The sequence below is a fragment of the Amphiura filiformis genome, chromosome 18 (genome assembly GCF_039555335.1).
Source record: "Amphiura filiformis chromosome 18, Afil_fr2py, whole genome shotgun sequence".
In the NCBI taxonomy this organism is placed as follows: Eukaryota; Metazoa; Echinodermata; class Ophiuroidea; order Amphilepidida; family Amphiuridae; genus Amphiura; species Amphiura filiformis.
Window position 1 is genome coordinate 47,219,731 of NC_092645.1, and position 18,842 is coordinate 47,238,572.

The window sequence follows — 18,842 nt, forward strand, 5'->3', positions numbered from 1 at the left end:
GTTGAAATTTAAATGCAATGATCCTTATGACATTCTAAACATGTTTCAAATATTTTAAAATTTATTTAAGGTCATTAAGGGCCCATAAAGGGGTCAAAGGTCAAGTTTTTCAAAATGCTCCAATTGAGCTGCAATTTATATCCAATGATCCTTATGACATTCTAAACATTTTAAAAACATTTTATAATTCATTTAGGTCATTAGGGACCATAAAGGGGTCAAAGGTCAAGTGGTCCAAAATGCTCCAATTGAGTTGAAATTGAAATGCAATGATCCTTATGACATTCTTTACATGTTTTAAATATTTTAAAATTCATTTAAGGTCATTAAGGGGGTCACACAGAGGTCAAAGTTCAAGTTTTGAAAATGCCAGCTTTCCACGATCAAGGTATATTAAAACGGCAATCAATGAAACAGTCTGATTAAAATTAATACTATCCAGCACCCAGTACAGTATTGCTTCAATTGAGCTGAAATTTAAATGCAATGATCCTTATCTTATCCAGCACAGTATTGCTGCTTCATCAGATCATCACAATCATCCGCCTAACTTACCTCGTGCCCTTGCAAAGGGCACAGTTGCTCTAGTTACCTAGCCGGGACACCGGCTAGGTCTTGTGATGCTATCGGATCTTTCTTCTTCTGGCAACACGTGCGTGACTTGCCACGTTTCGCCCTAGCTCTGTTATGCTTTGACCGATTTTGACCGTATTTTGGTCACAAACAACACTGACTATGTCTCCACATGTGACATGACATTGAACTCCATTTGACCTTTGACCTGCTCACAATGGCAAAAATGCGATTTTTACTATAAAATGTATCTTCTTCCACAAATAACATGTGATGGTGACATGCTTAGGTCATGTGACTTGACTTTGGTCGGTGCCTATAGGGTGTTCACAGATAAGGGGTCAAAGGTCATTAAGGGGTCATTTCCGGTCTGAAAGCTAAAAATATTCAAAAAATCACTGTTTTACAAATTACATAGCAGAGTGTTGTCATTAGCACACATGCATTGCTACTAACTAGGGTCTTTGGGGTGTCTACAGTTTTGGGGTCAAAGGTCATTAAGGGTCGCTTCCGGTCAAAAACCAAAAATCATCAAATATGTTCATTTTTTATATCTCAAAACGTAACCAGACCAGAGTGATATAAACTTCATATATGCATTAGTGTTACCCGATGTATGCACAGTATTTTTTATTTTTTTGGTCAAAGGTCATTTAGACGTCATTTCCGGTTTTAAGCTAAATAACTTCAAGAATTTTTATCTCCATAACTAAGCATAGTAGATTTTTTTTTTTTTTTCTGTAACAATGCATTTTCTCGGTGTATATGAGGTTTTTTTTATATTGGGGTCAAAGGTCATTAAGGAGGTCAAAACGTCAAATTTGCAAAAAAAATGTTTAAAATTACAGAAAAGTAGGTGTATCTCAGCCTATGGAAGACGGATAAAGCCCCTGCTACAGTGATGCACCATTAATGGTGTGAGATGTCTATAATAGCCGGTCAAAGGTCAAACTTTAAGTTAAGACTGGCATTTCCGGCCCTGGCTAGGTCCAGATCTGTAACCAGATCTAGTTTCTTTCTTCTTTACACAGCCGTGACGTTAGTCACGGCTGTGTCTTTTTTCTTACAGGATCTTCTTCTTCTTTCTTCTTTCTGTCAACCATTACATTTGCTCTAGCACTCACATGCTTATATCGATTTTGACTTAACTTGGTCACAATGATCATTGACCGTGCCCCTACATGTCACATGAAACTTGTGGGGTCAAAGGTCACGCAGGGGTCATAGGGGTCAAAAAGGTGATTTCAACTAAAAATGCATCTTCTCCTACAGATTACGTACGACAGTGACGCCACTTGCACACATGCGTTGTTATTAACCAGTGTCTATATGGTGTACACAGATTTGGGGTCAAAGGTCATTAAGGGGTCACTTCCGGTATAAAACGAAATACTTTCAAATTTTTTATTAGCTAAGGAAAACATAGGACAGTAACGGTATATTCACATATGAGTTGCAGTTACCCAATGTATATGTGGTATTTTTTTATTTGGGGTCAAAGGTCATTAAGGGGTCACTTCCGGAATAAAACGAAATACCTTTAAAATGCATCTTCTCCCACAAATTACGTAGGACAGTGACACCACTTGCACACATGCATTGCTATTACCCAGTGTCAATGTGGTGTACACAGATTTGGGGCCAAAAGGTCATTAAGGGGCCACTTCCGGTATAAATTGAAATATCTTCAAAAAATGTATTAGCTAAGAAGAACATAGGAGAGTAATGGTATGTTCACACATGAATTGTGTTTAACCAATGTATATATGATATTTTTTTATTTGGGGTCAAAGGTCATTAAGTGGTCATTTCCGGTATAAAACGAAATACCTTTAAAATGCATCTTCTCCCAAATTACTCAGGACAGTGATGCCACTTACACACATGCATTGTTATTACCCAGTGTTTATGGGGTGTACACAGATTTGGGGTCAAAGGTCATTAAGGGGCTACTTCCGGTCTGAGACGAAAAACGTTCAAAATGCCCCTTCTGCCACAAATAACATGGCAAAATAATGCCACGTGCACGCATACATTGACATTAGCCAATGCCTATGGGGTTTTCATACATTTTGGGGTCAAAGGTCATTAAGAGGTCACAGCACGGCTGTGTTCGTGGTCTTAGACCACAGCTAAGTCTAGTTCTTCTTTCTTCTTCTGTCAACCATTACATTTGCTCTAGCACTCACATGCTTACATCGATTTTGACCTAACTTGGTCACAATGATCATTGACCATGCCCCTACATGTCACATGAAACTTGTGGGGTCAAAGGTCACGCAGGGGTCATAAGGGTCAAAAACGTGATTTCAACTAAAAATGCATCTTCTCCCACAACTTACGTAGGACAGCGACCCTACTTGCACACATGCATTGTTATTACCCACTGTCTATGTGGTGTACACAGATTTGGGGTCAAAGGTCATTAAGGGGTCACTTCCGGTATAAAACGAAAAACCTTCAAAAATTTGTATTAGCTAAGTAAAACATAGCACAGTAACGGTATGTTCACATATGATCTGCAGTCACCCAATGTACATGTGGTATTTTTTTTTTTATTTGGGGTCAAAGCTCATTAAGGGGTCACTTCCGGTATAAAAGAAATACCTTTAAAATGCATCTTCTTCCACAAATTATGTGGGACAGAGATGCCACTTGCACACATGCATTGTTATTACTCAGTGTCTATGGGGTGTACACAGATTTGGGGTCAAAGGTCATTAAGGGGTCACTTCCGGTATAAAACGAAATACCTTCAAAAATTTTATTAGATAAGTAAAACATGGGACAGTAACGGTATGTTCACACATGATCTGCAGTCACCCAATATATATGTGGTATTTTTTTATTTGGGGTCAAATCTCATTAAGAGGTCACTTCCGGTATAAAACGAAATACCTTTAAAATGCATCTTCTTCCACAGATTCTGTAGGACAGTGACGCCACTTGCACACATGCATTGTTATTATCCAGTGTCTATGGGGTGTACACAAATTTGGGGTCAAAGGTCATTAAGTGGTCACTTCCGGTATAAAACGAAAATCTTTCAAATGCTTCTTCTTCCACTAATTACGTAGGACAGTGACGCCACTTGCACACATGCATTGTTATAACACAGTGTCTATATGGTGTACACACATTTGGGGTCAAAGGTCAGTAAGGGGTTACTTCCGGTATAAAACGATATACCTTCAAAATATCCCTTCTGCCACAAAAAGCATAGCAAAGTGATGCCACGTGGACACGTGCATTGACATTAACCAATGTCTATGGGGTTTTCATATATTTGGGGGTCAAAGGTGATTAAGGGGTCACAACACGGCTGTGTTCGTGGTCTTAGACCACAGCTAAGTCTAGTTCTTTCTTCTGTCGACCACATTCGTAACGTATAACTCAGTCACGGGTTGGCGTATTTTAACTAAACGTTGTCAGAAGGACCGTTGGCATTGCCCGAACATGTCATATGACTTTGAACTACGTGTGACCTTTGACCTAGATAAAGAGGTCAACAATGTGATTTTTCTTCAAAATGTATCTTCTCCTACAAACAACATGCGATGATGACACGGTTTGGTCACATGACTCGTCTATGGTCGGTGTATATAGGGTGTTCATTGATAAGGGGTCAAAGGTCATTAAGGGGTCATTTCCGGTTACAGTCTGAAAAACTTGTAAATAATATTCAAAAAATCACTGTCTTTACAAATTACATAGCAGAGTGTCGCCATTAGCACGCATGCATTGCTACTAGACGGGGTCTTTAGGATGCCTACAGTTTTGGGGTCAAATGTCATTAGGGGTTACTTCCGGTCAAAAACCAAAATTATCAAAATGTTCAAAAATTTTTATCTCAAAAGATAAACAGACCAGAATAATATAACCATCATACATGAATCAGTGTTCCCTGATGTATGCATGGTATTTTTATTTTGGGGGTCAAAGGTCATTAAGGGGTCACTTCCTGTTTTTAGCTGAATAACTTCAAGAATTTTTATCTCGAGAACTAAACATGCTAGAATTTTTAAATTAAAATTGGAACAATGCATTTTGTCGGTGTACGTAATGTTTTTTTTTCCATTGAAGTCAAAGGTCATTAAGGGGGTCAAAAGGTCAATCAAAAATTTAAAAAAAATCAAAATCCATGTATAAGTTCCGATTAAGCTGAAATTCACCAGGAATCTTTCTTATGACATCCTAAGCACAATGCAAGAGCAGTTGACCCCATCCGTGACCCAAGGGTCAAGTTATAGGGGTCAAAGGTCAAATTTCGAAATTGGTCCAATCGAGCTCAAATTAAACAGGAATTATTCTTACGACATTCTAAACATGTTAAAAATATTCATGACCCCAAAGGTCAAAGTTTAGGGGTCAAAGGTCAAATTTCTAAATTGCTCAAACTTGACCCATCAACAGGTCGGTTTGTGTGTCATGTCTCGCATGACATTTCTATATAGCTCTTGTTCTTTCTTTCTTCTTTCTGTCGACCACATTCGTACGTATAACTCAGTCACGGGTTGACGTATTTTAACTAAACGTTGTCAGAAGGACCGTTGGCATTGCCCGCACATGTCATATGACTTTGACTTGCATCTGACCTTTGACCTAGCTACAATGGTCAAAAACGTGATTTTTTTTGCTTTTTCTTAGCAAAACGTGACATTTTGCGTGATTTGCCACGTTTTGCCCTAGTTCTGCTATTCTTTGACCGATTTTGATCCTACTTGGTCACAAACACCACTGACCATGTCCCCACATGTTACATGACATTGAACTCCATTTGACCTTTGACCTGCTCACAATGGCTAAAATGCGATTTTTACTATAAAATGTATCTTCTTCCACAAATAACATGTGATGGTGACATGCTTAGGTCATGTGACTTGACTTTGGTCGGTGTCTATAGGGTGTTCACAGATAAGGGGTCAAAAGTCATTAAGGGGGTCATTTCCGGTCTGAAAGCTAAAAATTTTCAAAAAATCACTGTCTTTACAAATTACATAGCAGAGAGTCGCCATTAGCACACATGCATCGCTACTAGCCAGTGTCTTTAGGATGCCTACAGTTTTGGGGTCAAAGGTCATTAAGGGGTCACTTCCGGTCAAAACCAAAATTATCAAAAATGTTCAAAAAATTTTTATCTCAAAAGATAAACAAACCAGAATAATATAATCATCATACATGAATCATTGTTCCCTGATGTATGTATGGTATTTTTATTTTGGGGGTCAAAGGTCATTAAGGGGTCACTTCCTGTTTTTAGCTGAATAAATTCAAGAATTTTTATCTCAAGAACTAAACATGCTAGAATTTTTTAATTAAAATTAAAACAATGCATTTTGTTGGTGTACTTAAGGTTTTTTTCCTTTGTTGTCAAAGTTCATTAAAGGGGTCAAAAGGTCAATCAAAAATTTTAAAAAAAATCAAAATCCATGTATAAGTTCCGATTAAGCTGATATTCACCAGGAATCTTTCTTATGACATCCTAAGCACAATGCAAGAGCAGTTGACCCCATCCGTGACCCAAGGGTCAAGTTATAGGGGTCAAAGGTCAAATTTCGAAATTGGTCCAATCGAGCTCAAATTCAACAGGAATTATTCTTACGACATTCTAAACATGTTAAAAATATTCATGACCCCAAAGGTCAAAGTTTAGGGGTCAAAGGTCAAATTTCTAAATTGCTCAAACTTGACCCATCAACAGGTCGGCTTGTGTGTCATGTCTCGCATGACAATTTCTATATAGCTCTTGTTAAGTTAGGCGGGCAGCCTAACTTATTTCTTTCTTGCCATTTCTTTCTTCTTTCTTCTCACAATTTGCTTCTTGTGCCACATCCTTGATCGGATTTTGACCAAACTCAGTCACAAGCAGTATTGGGTAGCTGGCTACAAAAGTTATGGGTTGTTTAACGTCAGAGGTCATGGAGGGGTCACTGGGGTCAAAAAAGGTAATTTTAACCGAAAATGCTCCAATTGAGCTGAAATTTAAATGCAATGATCCTTATGACATTCTTAACATTGTAAAAATATTTTGAAATTCATTTAAGGTCATTAAGGGGTCATAAAGGGGTCAAAGGTCAAGTTTTGCAAAATGCTCCAATTGAGCTGAAATTTAAATGCAATTATCCTTATAACATTCTTAACATTTTAAAAATATTTTTAAATTCATTTAAGGTCATTAAGGGGACCATACAGAGGTCAAAGCTCACGTTTTCAAAATGGCAGCTTACCACGATCAATGTATATTAAAATGGCAATTAATGAAACAGTCTTATTAAAATTAATCTTATCCAGCAGAGTATTGCTGCTTGATCAGATCGTCACAATCATCCGCCTAACTTATCTCGTGCCCTTGCAAAGGGCACAGTTGCTCTAGTTCTTTCTTTCTTTCTTTCTTTCTTCCTTCTGTCGACCACATTCATACGTAAAACTCAGTCACGGGTTGGCGTATTTTAACTAAACGTTGTCAGAAGGACCGTTGGCATTGCCCGCATATGTCATATGACTTTGAACTACGTGTGACCTTTGACCTAGATAAAGAGGTCAACAATGTGATTTTTCTTCAAAATGTATCTTCTCCTACAAACAACATGCGATGATGACACGGTTTGGTCACATGACTCGTCTATCGTCGGTGTATATAGGGTGTTCATTGAGAAGGGGTCAAAGGTCATTAAGGGGTCATTCCCGGAAACAGAATAAAAAACTTGTAAATAATATTCAAAAAATCACTGTCTTTACAAATTACATAGCAGAGTGTCGCCATTAGCACACATGCATTGCTACTAGACAGGGTCTTTAGGATGCCTACAGTTTTGGGGTCAAAGGTCATTAAGGGGTCACTTCCGGTCAAAAAACCAAAATTATCAAAAATGTTCAAAAAATTTTTATCTCAAAAGATAAACAGACCAGAATAATATAACCATCATACATGAATCAGTGTTTCCTGATGTATGCATGGTATTTTTATTTTGGTGGTCAAAGGTCATTAAAGGGTCACTTCCTGTTTTTAACTGAATAACTTTAGGAATTTTTATCTCAAGAACTAAACATGTTAGAATTTTTTTAATGAAATTGGAACAATGCATTTTGTCGGTGTACGTTAGATTTTTTTTTTTTTCATTGAGGTCAAAGGTCATTAAGGGGTCAAAAGGTCAATCAAAAATTTAAAAAATCAAAATCCATGTATAAGTTCCGATTAAGCTGAAATTCACCAGGAATCTTTCTTATGACATCCTAAGCGCAATGCAAGAGCAGTTGACCCCATCCGTGACCCAAGGGTCAAGTTATAGGGGTCAAAGGTCAAATTTCGAAATTGGTCCAATCGAGCTGAAATTCAACAGGAATTATTCTTACGACATTCTAAACATGTTAAAAATATTTATGACCCCAAAGGTCAAAGTTTAGGGGTCAAAGGTCAAATTTCTAAATTGCTCAAACTTGACCCATCAACAGGTCGGCTTGTGTGTCATGTCTCGCATGACAATTTCTATATAGCTCTTGTTTCTTTCTGTCAACCATTACATTTGCTCTAGCACTCACATGCTTACATCGATTTTGACCTAACTTGGTCACAATAATCATTGACCGTGCCCCTACACGTCACATGAAACTTGTGGGGTCAAATGTCACGCAGGGGTCATAGGGGTCAAAAACGTGATTTCAACTAAAAATACATCTTCTCCTACAGATTACGTACGACAGTGACACCACTTGCACACATGCATTGTTATTAACCAGTGTCTATATGGTGTACACAGATTTGGGGTCAAAGGTCATTAAGGGGTCACTTCCGGTATAAAACGAAAAACCTTCACAAATTTTTATTAGCTAAGTAAAACATAGCGCAGTAACGGTATGTTCACATATGATCTGCAGTTACCCAATGTATATGTGGTATTTTTTTTAATTGGGGTCAAAGCTCATTAAGGGGTCACTTCCGGTATAAAAAGAAATACCTTTAAAATGCATCTTCTTCCACAAATTATGTGGGACAGAGATGCCACTTGCACACATGCATTGTTATTACCCAGTGTCTATGGGGTGTACACAGATTTGGGGTCAAAGGTCATTAAGGGGCCACTTCCGGTATAAATTGAAATATCTTCAAAAAAATTTATTAGCTAAGAAAAACATAGGAGAGTAATGGTATGTTCACACATGAATTGTGTTTAACCAATGTATATATGATATTTTTTTATTTGGGGTCAAAGGTCATTAAGGGGTCATTTCCGGTATAAAACGAAATACCTTTAAAATGCATCTTCTCCCACAAATTACTCAGGACAGTGATGCCACTTACACACATGCATTGTTATTACCCATTGTTTATGGGGTGTACACAGATTTGGGGTCAAAGGTCATTAAGGGGCCACTTCCGGTCTGAGACGAAAAACTTTCAAAATGCCCCTTCTGCCACAAATAACATGGCAAAATAATGCCACGTGCACGCATACATTGTCATTAGCCAATGCCTATGGGGTTTTCATATATTTTGGGGTCAAAGGTCATTAAAGAGGTCACAACACGGCTGTGTTCGTGGTCTTAGACCACAGCTAAGTCTAGTTAGGTCTTGGGGTCGATCAGCATAGAATGGAAGCATAGAATGCAACAGCCGGTATTACCTAAACACATGAAATAGTTGTTTGCTCTAAATATTACAGAAAAAGGGGGGGGGTCAATTTTTTGACAGTAAAACAGATGAATAATGGCTCTAACAATGACACACACCTAACTTTTCCTCATTCAAGGACATCCACAAAGAGCTGGAAGAGAAGATCTCCCGTTTCCATGGCCGTGAAGACACCATTATTTATGCCAGCTGCTTTGATGCCAATGCTGGCCTGTTTGAAAGTCTTCTAACACCAGAGGATGCTGCCATATCAGATGAATTGAACCATGCTTCTATCATTGATGGCATTAGGCTGTGTAAAGCTGAGAGACATAGATTTAAACATATGGATATGAAAGGTAGGGTACAAAGAAGATACTGTACACTTCCCATAATGCATTTCTCCCATTTCAGTTTTCTGTACTGATTTGCTATCTAGTGCAGTTTGGGTTGATGGTGATGAAATGGACCTCAATGAACAGCACATCCAGATCTTGCAAAATGTGTTTATGTTTTTACTATCGACCCATGTTCAGCAGTCTTATTCTCAACATAAAAACACATACACGCAATCTGTACTTATAAAGTAACAGAAGTGTCATTTGCTGTAATGAGGTGATGTGTCATGTTGCAAAGGATTCTGGGAAGGGTAAGACATCTTCTTTGGGTAGGGTATGTGTTCTAACAAACAGCTTTATAGAAATAGAGCAATTAATAGCAGTGCTTATAAACAAAGGTATGGCAAGGGACTGAATTTGTTTTGTTTTAAAATATTTTTCGCCAACATGCTCAAAAGTGAGTGGGGGTGGTGCAGTGATGACCAATTTTTGTTTTCATTATTAACTACTTGCAACCATTGCTATTGCCGATTGCAGCCACCCTCTACCAGTTTTCTCCAGATTATGTGCATTTCCAGCTATTTCCCCTGACTGGGTACATATCCCCCGACCGGCGACTGACCAAAGTGAGTGTCCGTCTGTGTTAATTTTCTCTGGTTGGGTGCATTTCTTCTGACTGACAAGTGCAGCATTAAATCACAATCACGTATGCTACTGGATACAATGATTAAGGGTTTCAACAATTATAACATTCTTTTTCTGTAGATCTTGAAAGAGTTTTGCAAGAAACACAGAAATGTAGGATGAGGGTGGTGGCCACTGATGGTGTATTCAGTATGGATGGAGATGTAGCCCCTCTCAAGTAAGTTGATTTTGTAAACACTGTCAATTTGGGACACATACATTGTTGTGTGAGTACATCAAATATGTATGTGCAATGGCGACCTCATGTAAGATTTTGAAAGTGCAAGATTATGAATATTTTCAGTCATCCAGAAGTATAGACAAAATATGAATCAAATTCTGGACTCACCGACGATTTTTCAGTAACGTTGCGAGAACTTGCGACCCGTTCGCCAGGTCTTCATCAGACTGTGCAGAGAATTGACTGATGGTTTGGTCACATGATGGTAATCGGCGAGGAAGTTGTTTCCCGGTGGGGCTCGCAATAGCAAGAAACAGAGACCTCCCTTATTGAGTGGTAACTGTTCGGCTCTTTCCGGGATGGCTTCTTTAACTCCCTGCTCTCAAACCACCTCTCGTCCTGGATAATGTTTTCGGGTTTGAATTGGTAGCCAGAGAGTTTTGAGTGGGTGAAGACTGCAGAGTCCTGGTTTTTGTTGGAGCTTCCTCTCCGGTGCAGGTTATAAAGCGAGCTTTAATAGACTGTTTTATCAAATGCAGATCCCTTATATAGCTCATGAGATAAGAGATAGGCACAATAAGTTTGCGTTGAATGTGCAGTGCACTTTCCCCTGCAGGACTATTGCATTGGATGCATCAACAAATCACAGGAGATCACATCCACAAATCAGTACGTGTGCATTATTGAGTTCAATTTTTCTTGCAACAAGTGATACACATTTATTAACCTATAATTAAAAAAGCTTAAAGCTCAATATCTATGGCAAAAAAAAGTCCCTCAGTGGTGCAGTGCATTGATAAATATCAGTGCATGGAATTGATTGGTTGCTCTGTTTCATTGCCAGTTCCTATTGGTTCTTTCACGTTGTGCTATTCCAGATGATATCCATCCCCCTGTGGAAGACATGACCTTTTAATCTTCTACACAAGGAGTGTGAATTTCAAATGGGGTTACCTGGATGGGTGACTCCATTTGAAATTCACACTCCCTGTGTGGGATATTAAAGTCATGTCTTCCAAGGAGGGTATGGATTTACTGGAATAGCCCATTTAGGGAGGACAGTTTTTATGGTCTACTTAGCTCAGCAATGCTTTGCTGTCTTCGATAATGGTTCATGTACGCTAGATCGTTCGATAGGAACAAGCGAACAGTATACGAGTTTGCTGATATCTATCGGAGCGTCCAGCAGAGCAGCAGGATTAAAAACATGGTCGATGATAAACCAAAATCAATTACCTTTGTCTTCAGTAAGTACATAACGACCCACTCATCAACTACTCAAGTGGTCATTTAAAAAGGATGTCTGGGGTCGTGTCTGCGGTCAATAGAAAGTAAATAATGTGTGTAAGTTTATGTTTACATAAAGTGGTGTATATTAGGTTTCAAGGGGTTGTTAATTCAAGCATGGTTGTAAAATTGATTCGATCAATATTTTGGTCAATGCGTTGTATCGGAGCAGAGTTGTCAATTGAGCGGAGCCTAAAAGAGTTTGCTACAGGCTTTAATGGGTTTGGGCTTTGATAAAAGCCAGGTACCTCTCCGATACAATGCGCTATCGAAGACAGCAAAGCATTGCTGAGCTCAGTATACCATAAAAACTGTCCTCCTTATGGATCTTCTTTTTACCTTTGTTTGTAGAGAGATTGTGGAACTCTGTGACCAGTACAAGGCTCTAGTATTCATTGATGAATGCCATGCTACAGGTTTTGTTGGGGAAACAGGGCGTGGTACAGAAGAGTTTACAGGTGTTGATGGCAGAGTTCATATAATTAATTCAACGCTTGGGAAAGCTCTTGGAGGTGCAGCAGGTGAGAAGATCCAAGTTTTAGAATTAGAGAATAAAAGATATGATTTTGTCTTTTGCCTATATCCAATATCTTGTCATAATGGATGGGTTGGTCAGCTGGTATCCACTACGACACGATAAGGCAGACAAAATTGTGTCTTTTATTCTCATTCAGTGAAGTATTACTTTGATTATTAAAACAGAAAAAGTTAAAAGTTATAATCTTTTGAGGACTTCCTCGCTTCGCTTCCATTACGAACATCTGGGCCGGATCTGGCCTGTGGGTTGCCAATTGGTTGGTGGGCCGGATCTGGCCGGTGGGTCACCTATTAAGGACCCCAGGTGTAAACAATACCCTGTGTGGCATCTGTGTTGACATCTTTGGTCAAAGGTTTCGCTTATTATGGGGTATCTGTGCACCATTATAAATGGAAAGTGTGTCTTGTTTGTTTCACATCCTTCCTGTGTATCAGGCCCGCAACCAAAGGTCCAAATTTTGGAAAAAAAGTACACTTTAAAAAAAAATCAGCCACACCCAAAATAAATCCTGCTTACGGGCCTGCTGTGTATTGTATGCTTGAAAAGTTTTATCAATTTGACATTTGATTTGTATGTGTTCTAGGTGGTTATACATGTGGACCTAAGTCCCTTACTGACATGCTAAGACAGAAATCCAGACCGTATCTATTCTCCAATTCCTTACCACCACCAGTGGTTGCTGGTGCATCAAAAGTAAGTGGGATTTAAAATTATTTTATGAAATACATAGTACTGTTTAGTGTTGGGCCAGTAACATGAATAGTAAATCTTCAGGAAATTTCCTGATTTGGGAAATTTTGCTTGGATCTTCTCTTTACAAAGTATAGGGAAATACAGAAGTAGTTTCAGGAAATCATGTCAGTGCCTGTTTTCATCCTTAGATGATCTTAAACAGATCAGCTTAAGTATGTTTGGATGTAACTTACGTCCACTTTTGTGACCATTTTTATCAAGTTCACTCCACATGCTTGTAGCAGGTCAGTCAACATTTTCGAATTGCTTGGCAAGAGACACTGTCAAACACGAGGCGTACCGGGACGGAATTATTATTTGCCGACTACAATGTTCGGTTTGACCCATGATTATTTGAGCCATGGCGCTCGAGAATATAAAAAGGGGGGGGGGGTTAAGGACAACAAATTATTTTTATGCTGCGTGAGATTTTACTCATTTGACAGCTTTATGTGTGAGATTTACTACATACCTAGTGTGAGATTATACTACCTTGACGTGAGAAAGTGACCCAATGTGTGATAGTTAACAGCCCTGTCCTGTTTGAAGTTGACAAATCTAATCTACTGCATTCACACCAGCGAAACAAAAAATACCGTGCCAGCATACACGACCACTGCTGCGCAACGCATGTATTCTTACGTAGTTGTGATTTATGCAGCACACAGTCATGTATTGCGAGATATAACACAGGTTTATAGGTGTTTAAGAATGGCTCCTAGTAGCAAAGCTTGTCTATATGATATAGACTTTTTTCAGATCCTCATATTTTTGACAGAAACAAAAGATAGCTTTAATTGATTACTTAACCCCATGAGAACTACTTGCCGATTGGCCAAAAAGAAATTTTCATTATCAATTGGCTCAATCAGCAATATTGTTAGAATAATTTCACCACGCAAAAAAATTTGGGTGAATTATTTGCAAAGCTCCATTCTGATTGGTGATTAAAGTAAAAATATCATGTAATTGACCAATCAGAGGCAATGTTACATTAGATCGGCAGGTAGTGCTCAGGTGGTTAATATAAATTGACTGATTAATCAAAAGCTTATCCCTTCTCTTTCTCGTACATGCCAACATGGGGATCTCTCATTGGTCCATGCACATATTCATTTAGCACCAAATATTTCTTCAATCAAGGTCCACAACTGTCATGCATTGGGCACATTATCATAACACTCAAAACGTCATGAAACATCAATTACAATAGGTGCAGTAACCTTGGTGACTTTCACCAAGCAAACAGTCACAGCCAGGATCAGCTCTTTTCAGTTTATTTGGGTTAGTTGGAGCTTGCCATCTGCAGTCATGAAATGAAAACAAAAGGTAAAATGCAATGGGGATCAATCAGACAAACGTAAATTCTAAGTCCTTTGGCCATATACCTCAGAATTCATTACAGAAACAAAATCATGACAAAGATATATGAATGCATTTATACTAAATGGGCAATTCCATATCAAATCCACACTCTCCCTATGGAAGATTTTTGGAAATATCTTCTACAGTGGGAGTATGAATTTCAAATGGAATTAACAGGCACATTAACCAACTCGATTTAAAACACACCCTCCTTCTGCAAAAGATTCAGGTTGAGTCTTTCTCAGAGGGTGTATGTAATTTAAATAGAGCTACCTAATGCATGTGTTTATTCTATTTGAAATTCACACCCCTGTGAAAGATATTTCTACTATCTTCCACAGAGGTAGTGTGTAGTCACTGGTAACTGGGGGGGGTGGTAACTTTTAAGCAAATTAAAAGGTGGTAATATTTGTACCCTGTGCCTCTCTTGAGGCAGCTGATAATTATTATTTTGTTTTATACTCCAGGTGTTTGACTTAATCATGCGAGATAATTCTTTGGTGTCAAAAGTTGCAGAGAACACAAAGCATTTTAGGACAAGAATAGAGGAAGCTGGGTTCACTATATGGGTAAGTCACATACTGTGTGATTCCTGCATACTAACTAGCACAATGTATAAGGAAAAAATGTGTTGTTTTTGCCATAGGCAGACGGACCAATCTGTCAGTTAGGCACTTGCTTTCTTCTTTTTTTTCTATTTCTTTTTTTTTACACAAAAATCACCTAAATCTGAAAATAAGTTACTAATTTTTTTGCAATTTTTCCTCTCTTTTTGTGTGCATTTTTTTCAGTCAAAACAAATCTACTTACTGTCTAAAACAGCTGATGTTATATGCATGGAGCAATATTTTTTTTTAATCTCGATGGAAAATCTGGGTCAGTCGGTCCTAAAGAACAGGGTTTTTTGTTGCCTTAATTACTGACCCAATTCTTAAAAATATTGCATGGGTGGGGGAGGGGGTCTGCATTTTTGTTTTGTTTTTAAGGAGGGATAAAAAAAGGAAAATCACTTTTACTTGTGCCATTTAGTATTATTGATCCATCAGTACATGTACATGTATTGTCTTTGACACTTATTGAAACTTAGTCAAGTTAACTGTGATGGTGGAAGTTCTGGTAGCATGCCACTAAAAATATATGAGACTTTGATAGAATTGATATGATATGAGAAAAAGATTGTTTGTAGCAATTTTAGGCTGGGGAAGAAGAAATTGATGCCCACTGAGCATTATTAGTTCGGCCCAATTTTACCGAGATATCTGCGCGTGCAGCGCGCGCAAATTTTCAATTTCATACTATTTGAGTTAAACGTTGATGAGCTTGCGTCTTGGGTCCATTTCGCGCGTACCGCTAGAAAATTTTGCAATCTTACATTATTTGTGACATGATCTGGTCCATGGGGGCCAAAGGAGGCATATTTGAAAATTGAGTTACTATGATTATTACATTATACTTATAATAGGCTATCATATACTGAAAACACCAAAGGCCTAGCATACTTGGTCCTAAAGTTATGCAGGTTTTTGCTGTCCATTTTCTTATGTGTTTTATTGTTTTTTACTCCATACTTTTATCTTTATCTCAGTTTCAAATTTGCCGCCTTTGGTCACCATGGACCAGATCGTGTCACATTTTATAGGTTCTCTGTAGCAAGTTGGACATAAAGTAGTTTGTGTCTTTTTCACAGTTATTTTAACTGCTTATCATTGTCAACAGGGCAAGGATCACCCCATTGTACCCATCATGCTTGATGATGCCAGTCTAGCAGGCAGATTTGCTGAAGAAATGTTGTCTAAAGATATATATGTCATAGGATTCAGTTATCCAGTGGTACCCAAAGGTAAGCTTACTAATGTGCTGTTCCAGTTACAATCCATACACCCCATCTTGAAGACATGACCTTAATCTCCTACACAGGGGTTATAGATTTCAAATGGGGTCATCCATTCAGGTAACCCCATTTGAAAAATCATACTCCCTGTTTATTTGTTTCAATTTGCAGTTAACTACCAAGTAATAGCATAGAATGTAAATATACCTCATGGTATTAGCTAAACTCTCAAGTTGCATAATTGAAATATCGCTGTACAACATTATAGGCAAACCCTGGGTTATTGACAATTCAAACCTGTGAAATTTGAAGTAAATATTTTGCTGTTTCCCTGTCATATTGTGTATAGAGGGTATGCAATACGACGTCACTCATGACGGAGTCATCCTCATTTAAATAAAATTCTGTCCTCCATAAGGTACCACAGGGAAATTCACTTGATAATACAATAAACATGTGATGGGTATGAATGGTTGTGGAATCGATCTAAAGACCTGTCCCTCTGTCATCTTAAGGTAGAACTGTCCTCCAGCATGGCTGCCATTTCAATTGTTATACCGTTCCAGTTGGTTTATTGCATACACTCTATAGGGAAAAGAGTTTTATTAAGTTTTCCAGTTACAATTAAAATCAATGTGACTGATATGTCATCATTGTGATTTTTTCTGGAGTTAAGGTAGATCGGCTCTGATTTTTCATCAAATAAATTAATAATCACATTTAATATCTTAGAAAATCTAAAACCTTACTGTTGCAAAAATGTGGCAAATTTGGTTGATAGGTTTTACATTGATTCACTTCGTAACACAAAATAAACACAGCAAGACTCATTAATATGGTAAAATGACCTGTCTTGAGATAGATTGTTTTGCTGTGTGTTAGTGTTTGTCTGGTGCCCTCTAGCACCACTTTTACCACAATGAATTCACGGAAAGTGACAAAAAGTATCAAGATAGGTTCTGCTATTTTCAAAACGAGGTACGATGGTATCATTTGACGATGTCACCAACAGATAGAGCACCCTCACATTACCCAAGATATGGATTTATCTCAAAATATCCAAATTTCAAGTTGGAGCCAAATCAGGACCGAAATGCATGTGACCGGAGTCCCCAGCTCTCTTTTGAAACAACAGACTTCAGACCAGACTAATCCATGTATAATGTTGCTTTTCATGACCTTTTAATTAATATAACCCGACATTTAAATGTTAATAAAATGTTTTGACCAAATCCAAATACATTTATGACACATTTATAACGTTGTAAAATCATTTTTGTGTTTGCTGGGTTATTAGAATAAGTGTTATTGTAAAATGCATTTATGACACATTTATAACGTTTTAAAAACATTTTTGTGTTTGCTGGTTTATTAGAATAAGTGTTAAGGCCATATTATAACATTTGCTGAGGAGAACGCCCTCAATTTTTTTAAAATTCTGGTTTTTTCTTTAAAATTGTAATGTACTTTAGTCAATAAAGATACTCTGCAAAAATCAAGACTTTAGGTGCTGAAGTTTTGTCAAAATCCGAGATTTTGAATAAAACGATGGAACCGGCGTTTTATTATTAGGATGGAAACATTAGTCGAACACGTATGCACAGTACGTACACGGCGTGCGGGATACACATACATACACACCCCGAGGATCGTACCGTATTACAACCGCTGGAGTAACATGCATTGGCGCTAGTAGTACATTCCAATTTTCTTTGCTTTACCTCACTTGTTCGGCTCAAAATTAAAAGGGGACATGTCTGACAGTAAAAGCTAACATTTTATGGAAAATAAATACTAATCTATTTTTACAGAAATGTTATAATATGGCTTTAATGTAAAATGCATTTATGACACATTTACAACGTTTTAAAATCATTTTTGTGTTTGCTGGGTTATTATAAGTGTTAATGTTGTTCTTCTTGATATCCACCTTTATCACAGGTAAAGCACGTATCCGTGTCCAGGTCTCGGCAGCGCACACACCAGCCGAGATAGACAAGTGTGTTGATGCATTCATTGACATTGGAAAAAAGCTGAAAGTCATTTGAAATTAAGGAATTATGTATTCAATGACAATATTTATGATGCAAATGAATCTATCTGGAATATTTCTGATGTAGGGAGTGTTTTAAAAGAGAAGTTTGTTTTGTGAGGCTATTTTTATATGGATAAGGTTACCATTTTATGAAAGGAAGATTAAGGTCATGCAGGAATGAGAATTTTCAGGCAGTTTTATTGTCCAAATGTACACATTTCTTTTCCAGCCTGTTTTGGGCCTTATCCAAGGCTTTTTCAGGCAGTTTCCAAAAAGTCATTCTCATGCCGCATGGGGGTGTATGGATTTCAATTGAATAGTCCATTGGTGCAAAGTTATGTATATAGCTAAGTGTATGCTTCAAATACTTCAGTGTTGTTTTATTTTTGAATTTACCTCTATATACAATGCAAAGAGAATTCACAGGGTTTCAAGCAATATTGTGTCATGGAGGGAAAAGAAGGAAATGCTTGATTTATATCACAGCACAATAATGCAAAATGCCATAAAACTTGCTCCTGATATTATGCAAGTTCCCATTGAATATATATACATACATGAAGGATGGCTTTACAGTAGCAATATCTTTGGATCTTTTAGTTATATTTGGGTTGTATTTTTGAATGTACTCATTACAAGTTTTGAAAAATTTATGAGGCCCTGAAAGTTA

At 37.8% G+C, this 18,842-nt stretch overlaps 1 protein-coding gene across 1 annotated transcript in view; it reads left to right on the forward strand.

Moving 5' to 3' along the window:
- LOC140138746 (2-amino-3-ketobutyrate coenzyme A ligase, mitochondrial-like) overlaps positions 1 to 18,499 on the forward strand; it is a 90,013-nt gene extending 71,514 nt beyond the window's left edge. The window contains exons 4-10 of the mRNA XM_072160507.1: positions 9,321 to 9,540; positions 10,285 to 10,381; positions 12,023 to 12,192; positions 12,793 to 12,902; positions 14,774 to 14,875; positions 16,023 to 16,146; positions 18,079 to 18,499. Of these exons, the coding sequence (XP_072016608.1) occupies positions 9,321 to 9,540; positions 10,285 to 10,381; positions 12,023 to 12,192; positions 12,793 to 12,902; positions 14,774 to 14,875; positions 16,023 to 16,146; positions 18,079 to 18,185 (930 nt within the window). The 3' untranslated portion in view covers positions 18,186 to 18,499. The remainder of the gene's footprint in view (positions 1 to 9,320; positions 9,541 to 10,284; positions 10,382 to 12,022; positions 12,193 to 12,792; positions 12,903 to 14,773; positions 14,876 to 16,022; positions 16,147 to 18,078) is intronic.
- The last annotated feature ends 343 nt before the right edge of the window (positions 18,500 to 18,842 follow it).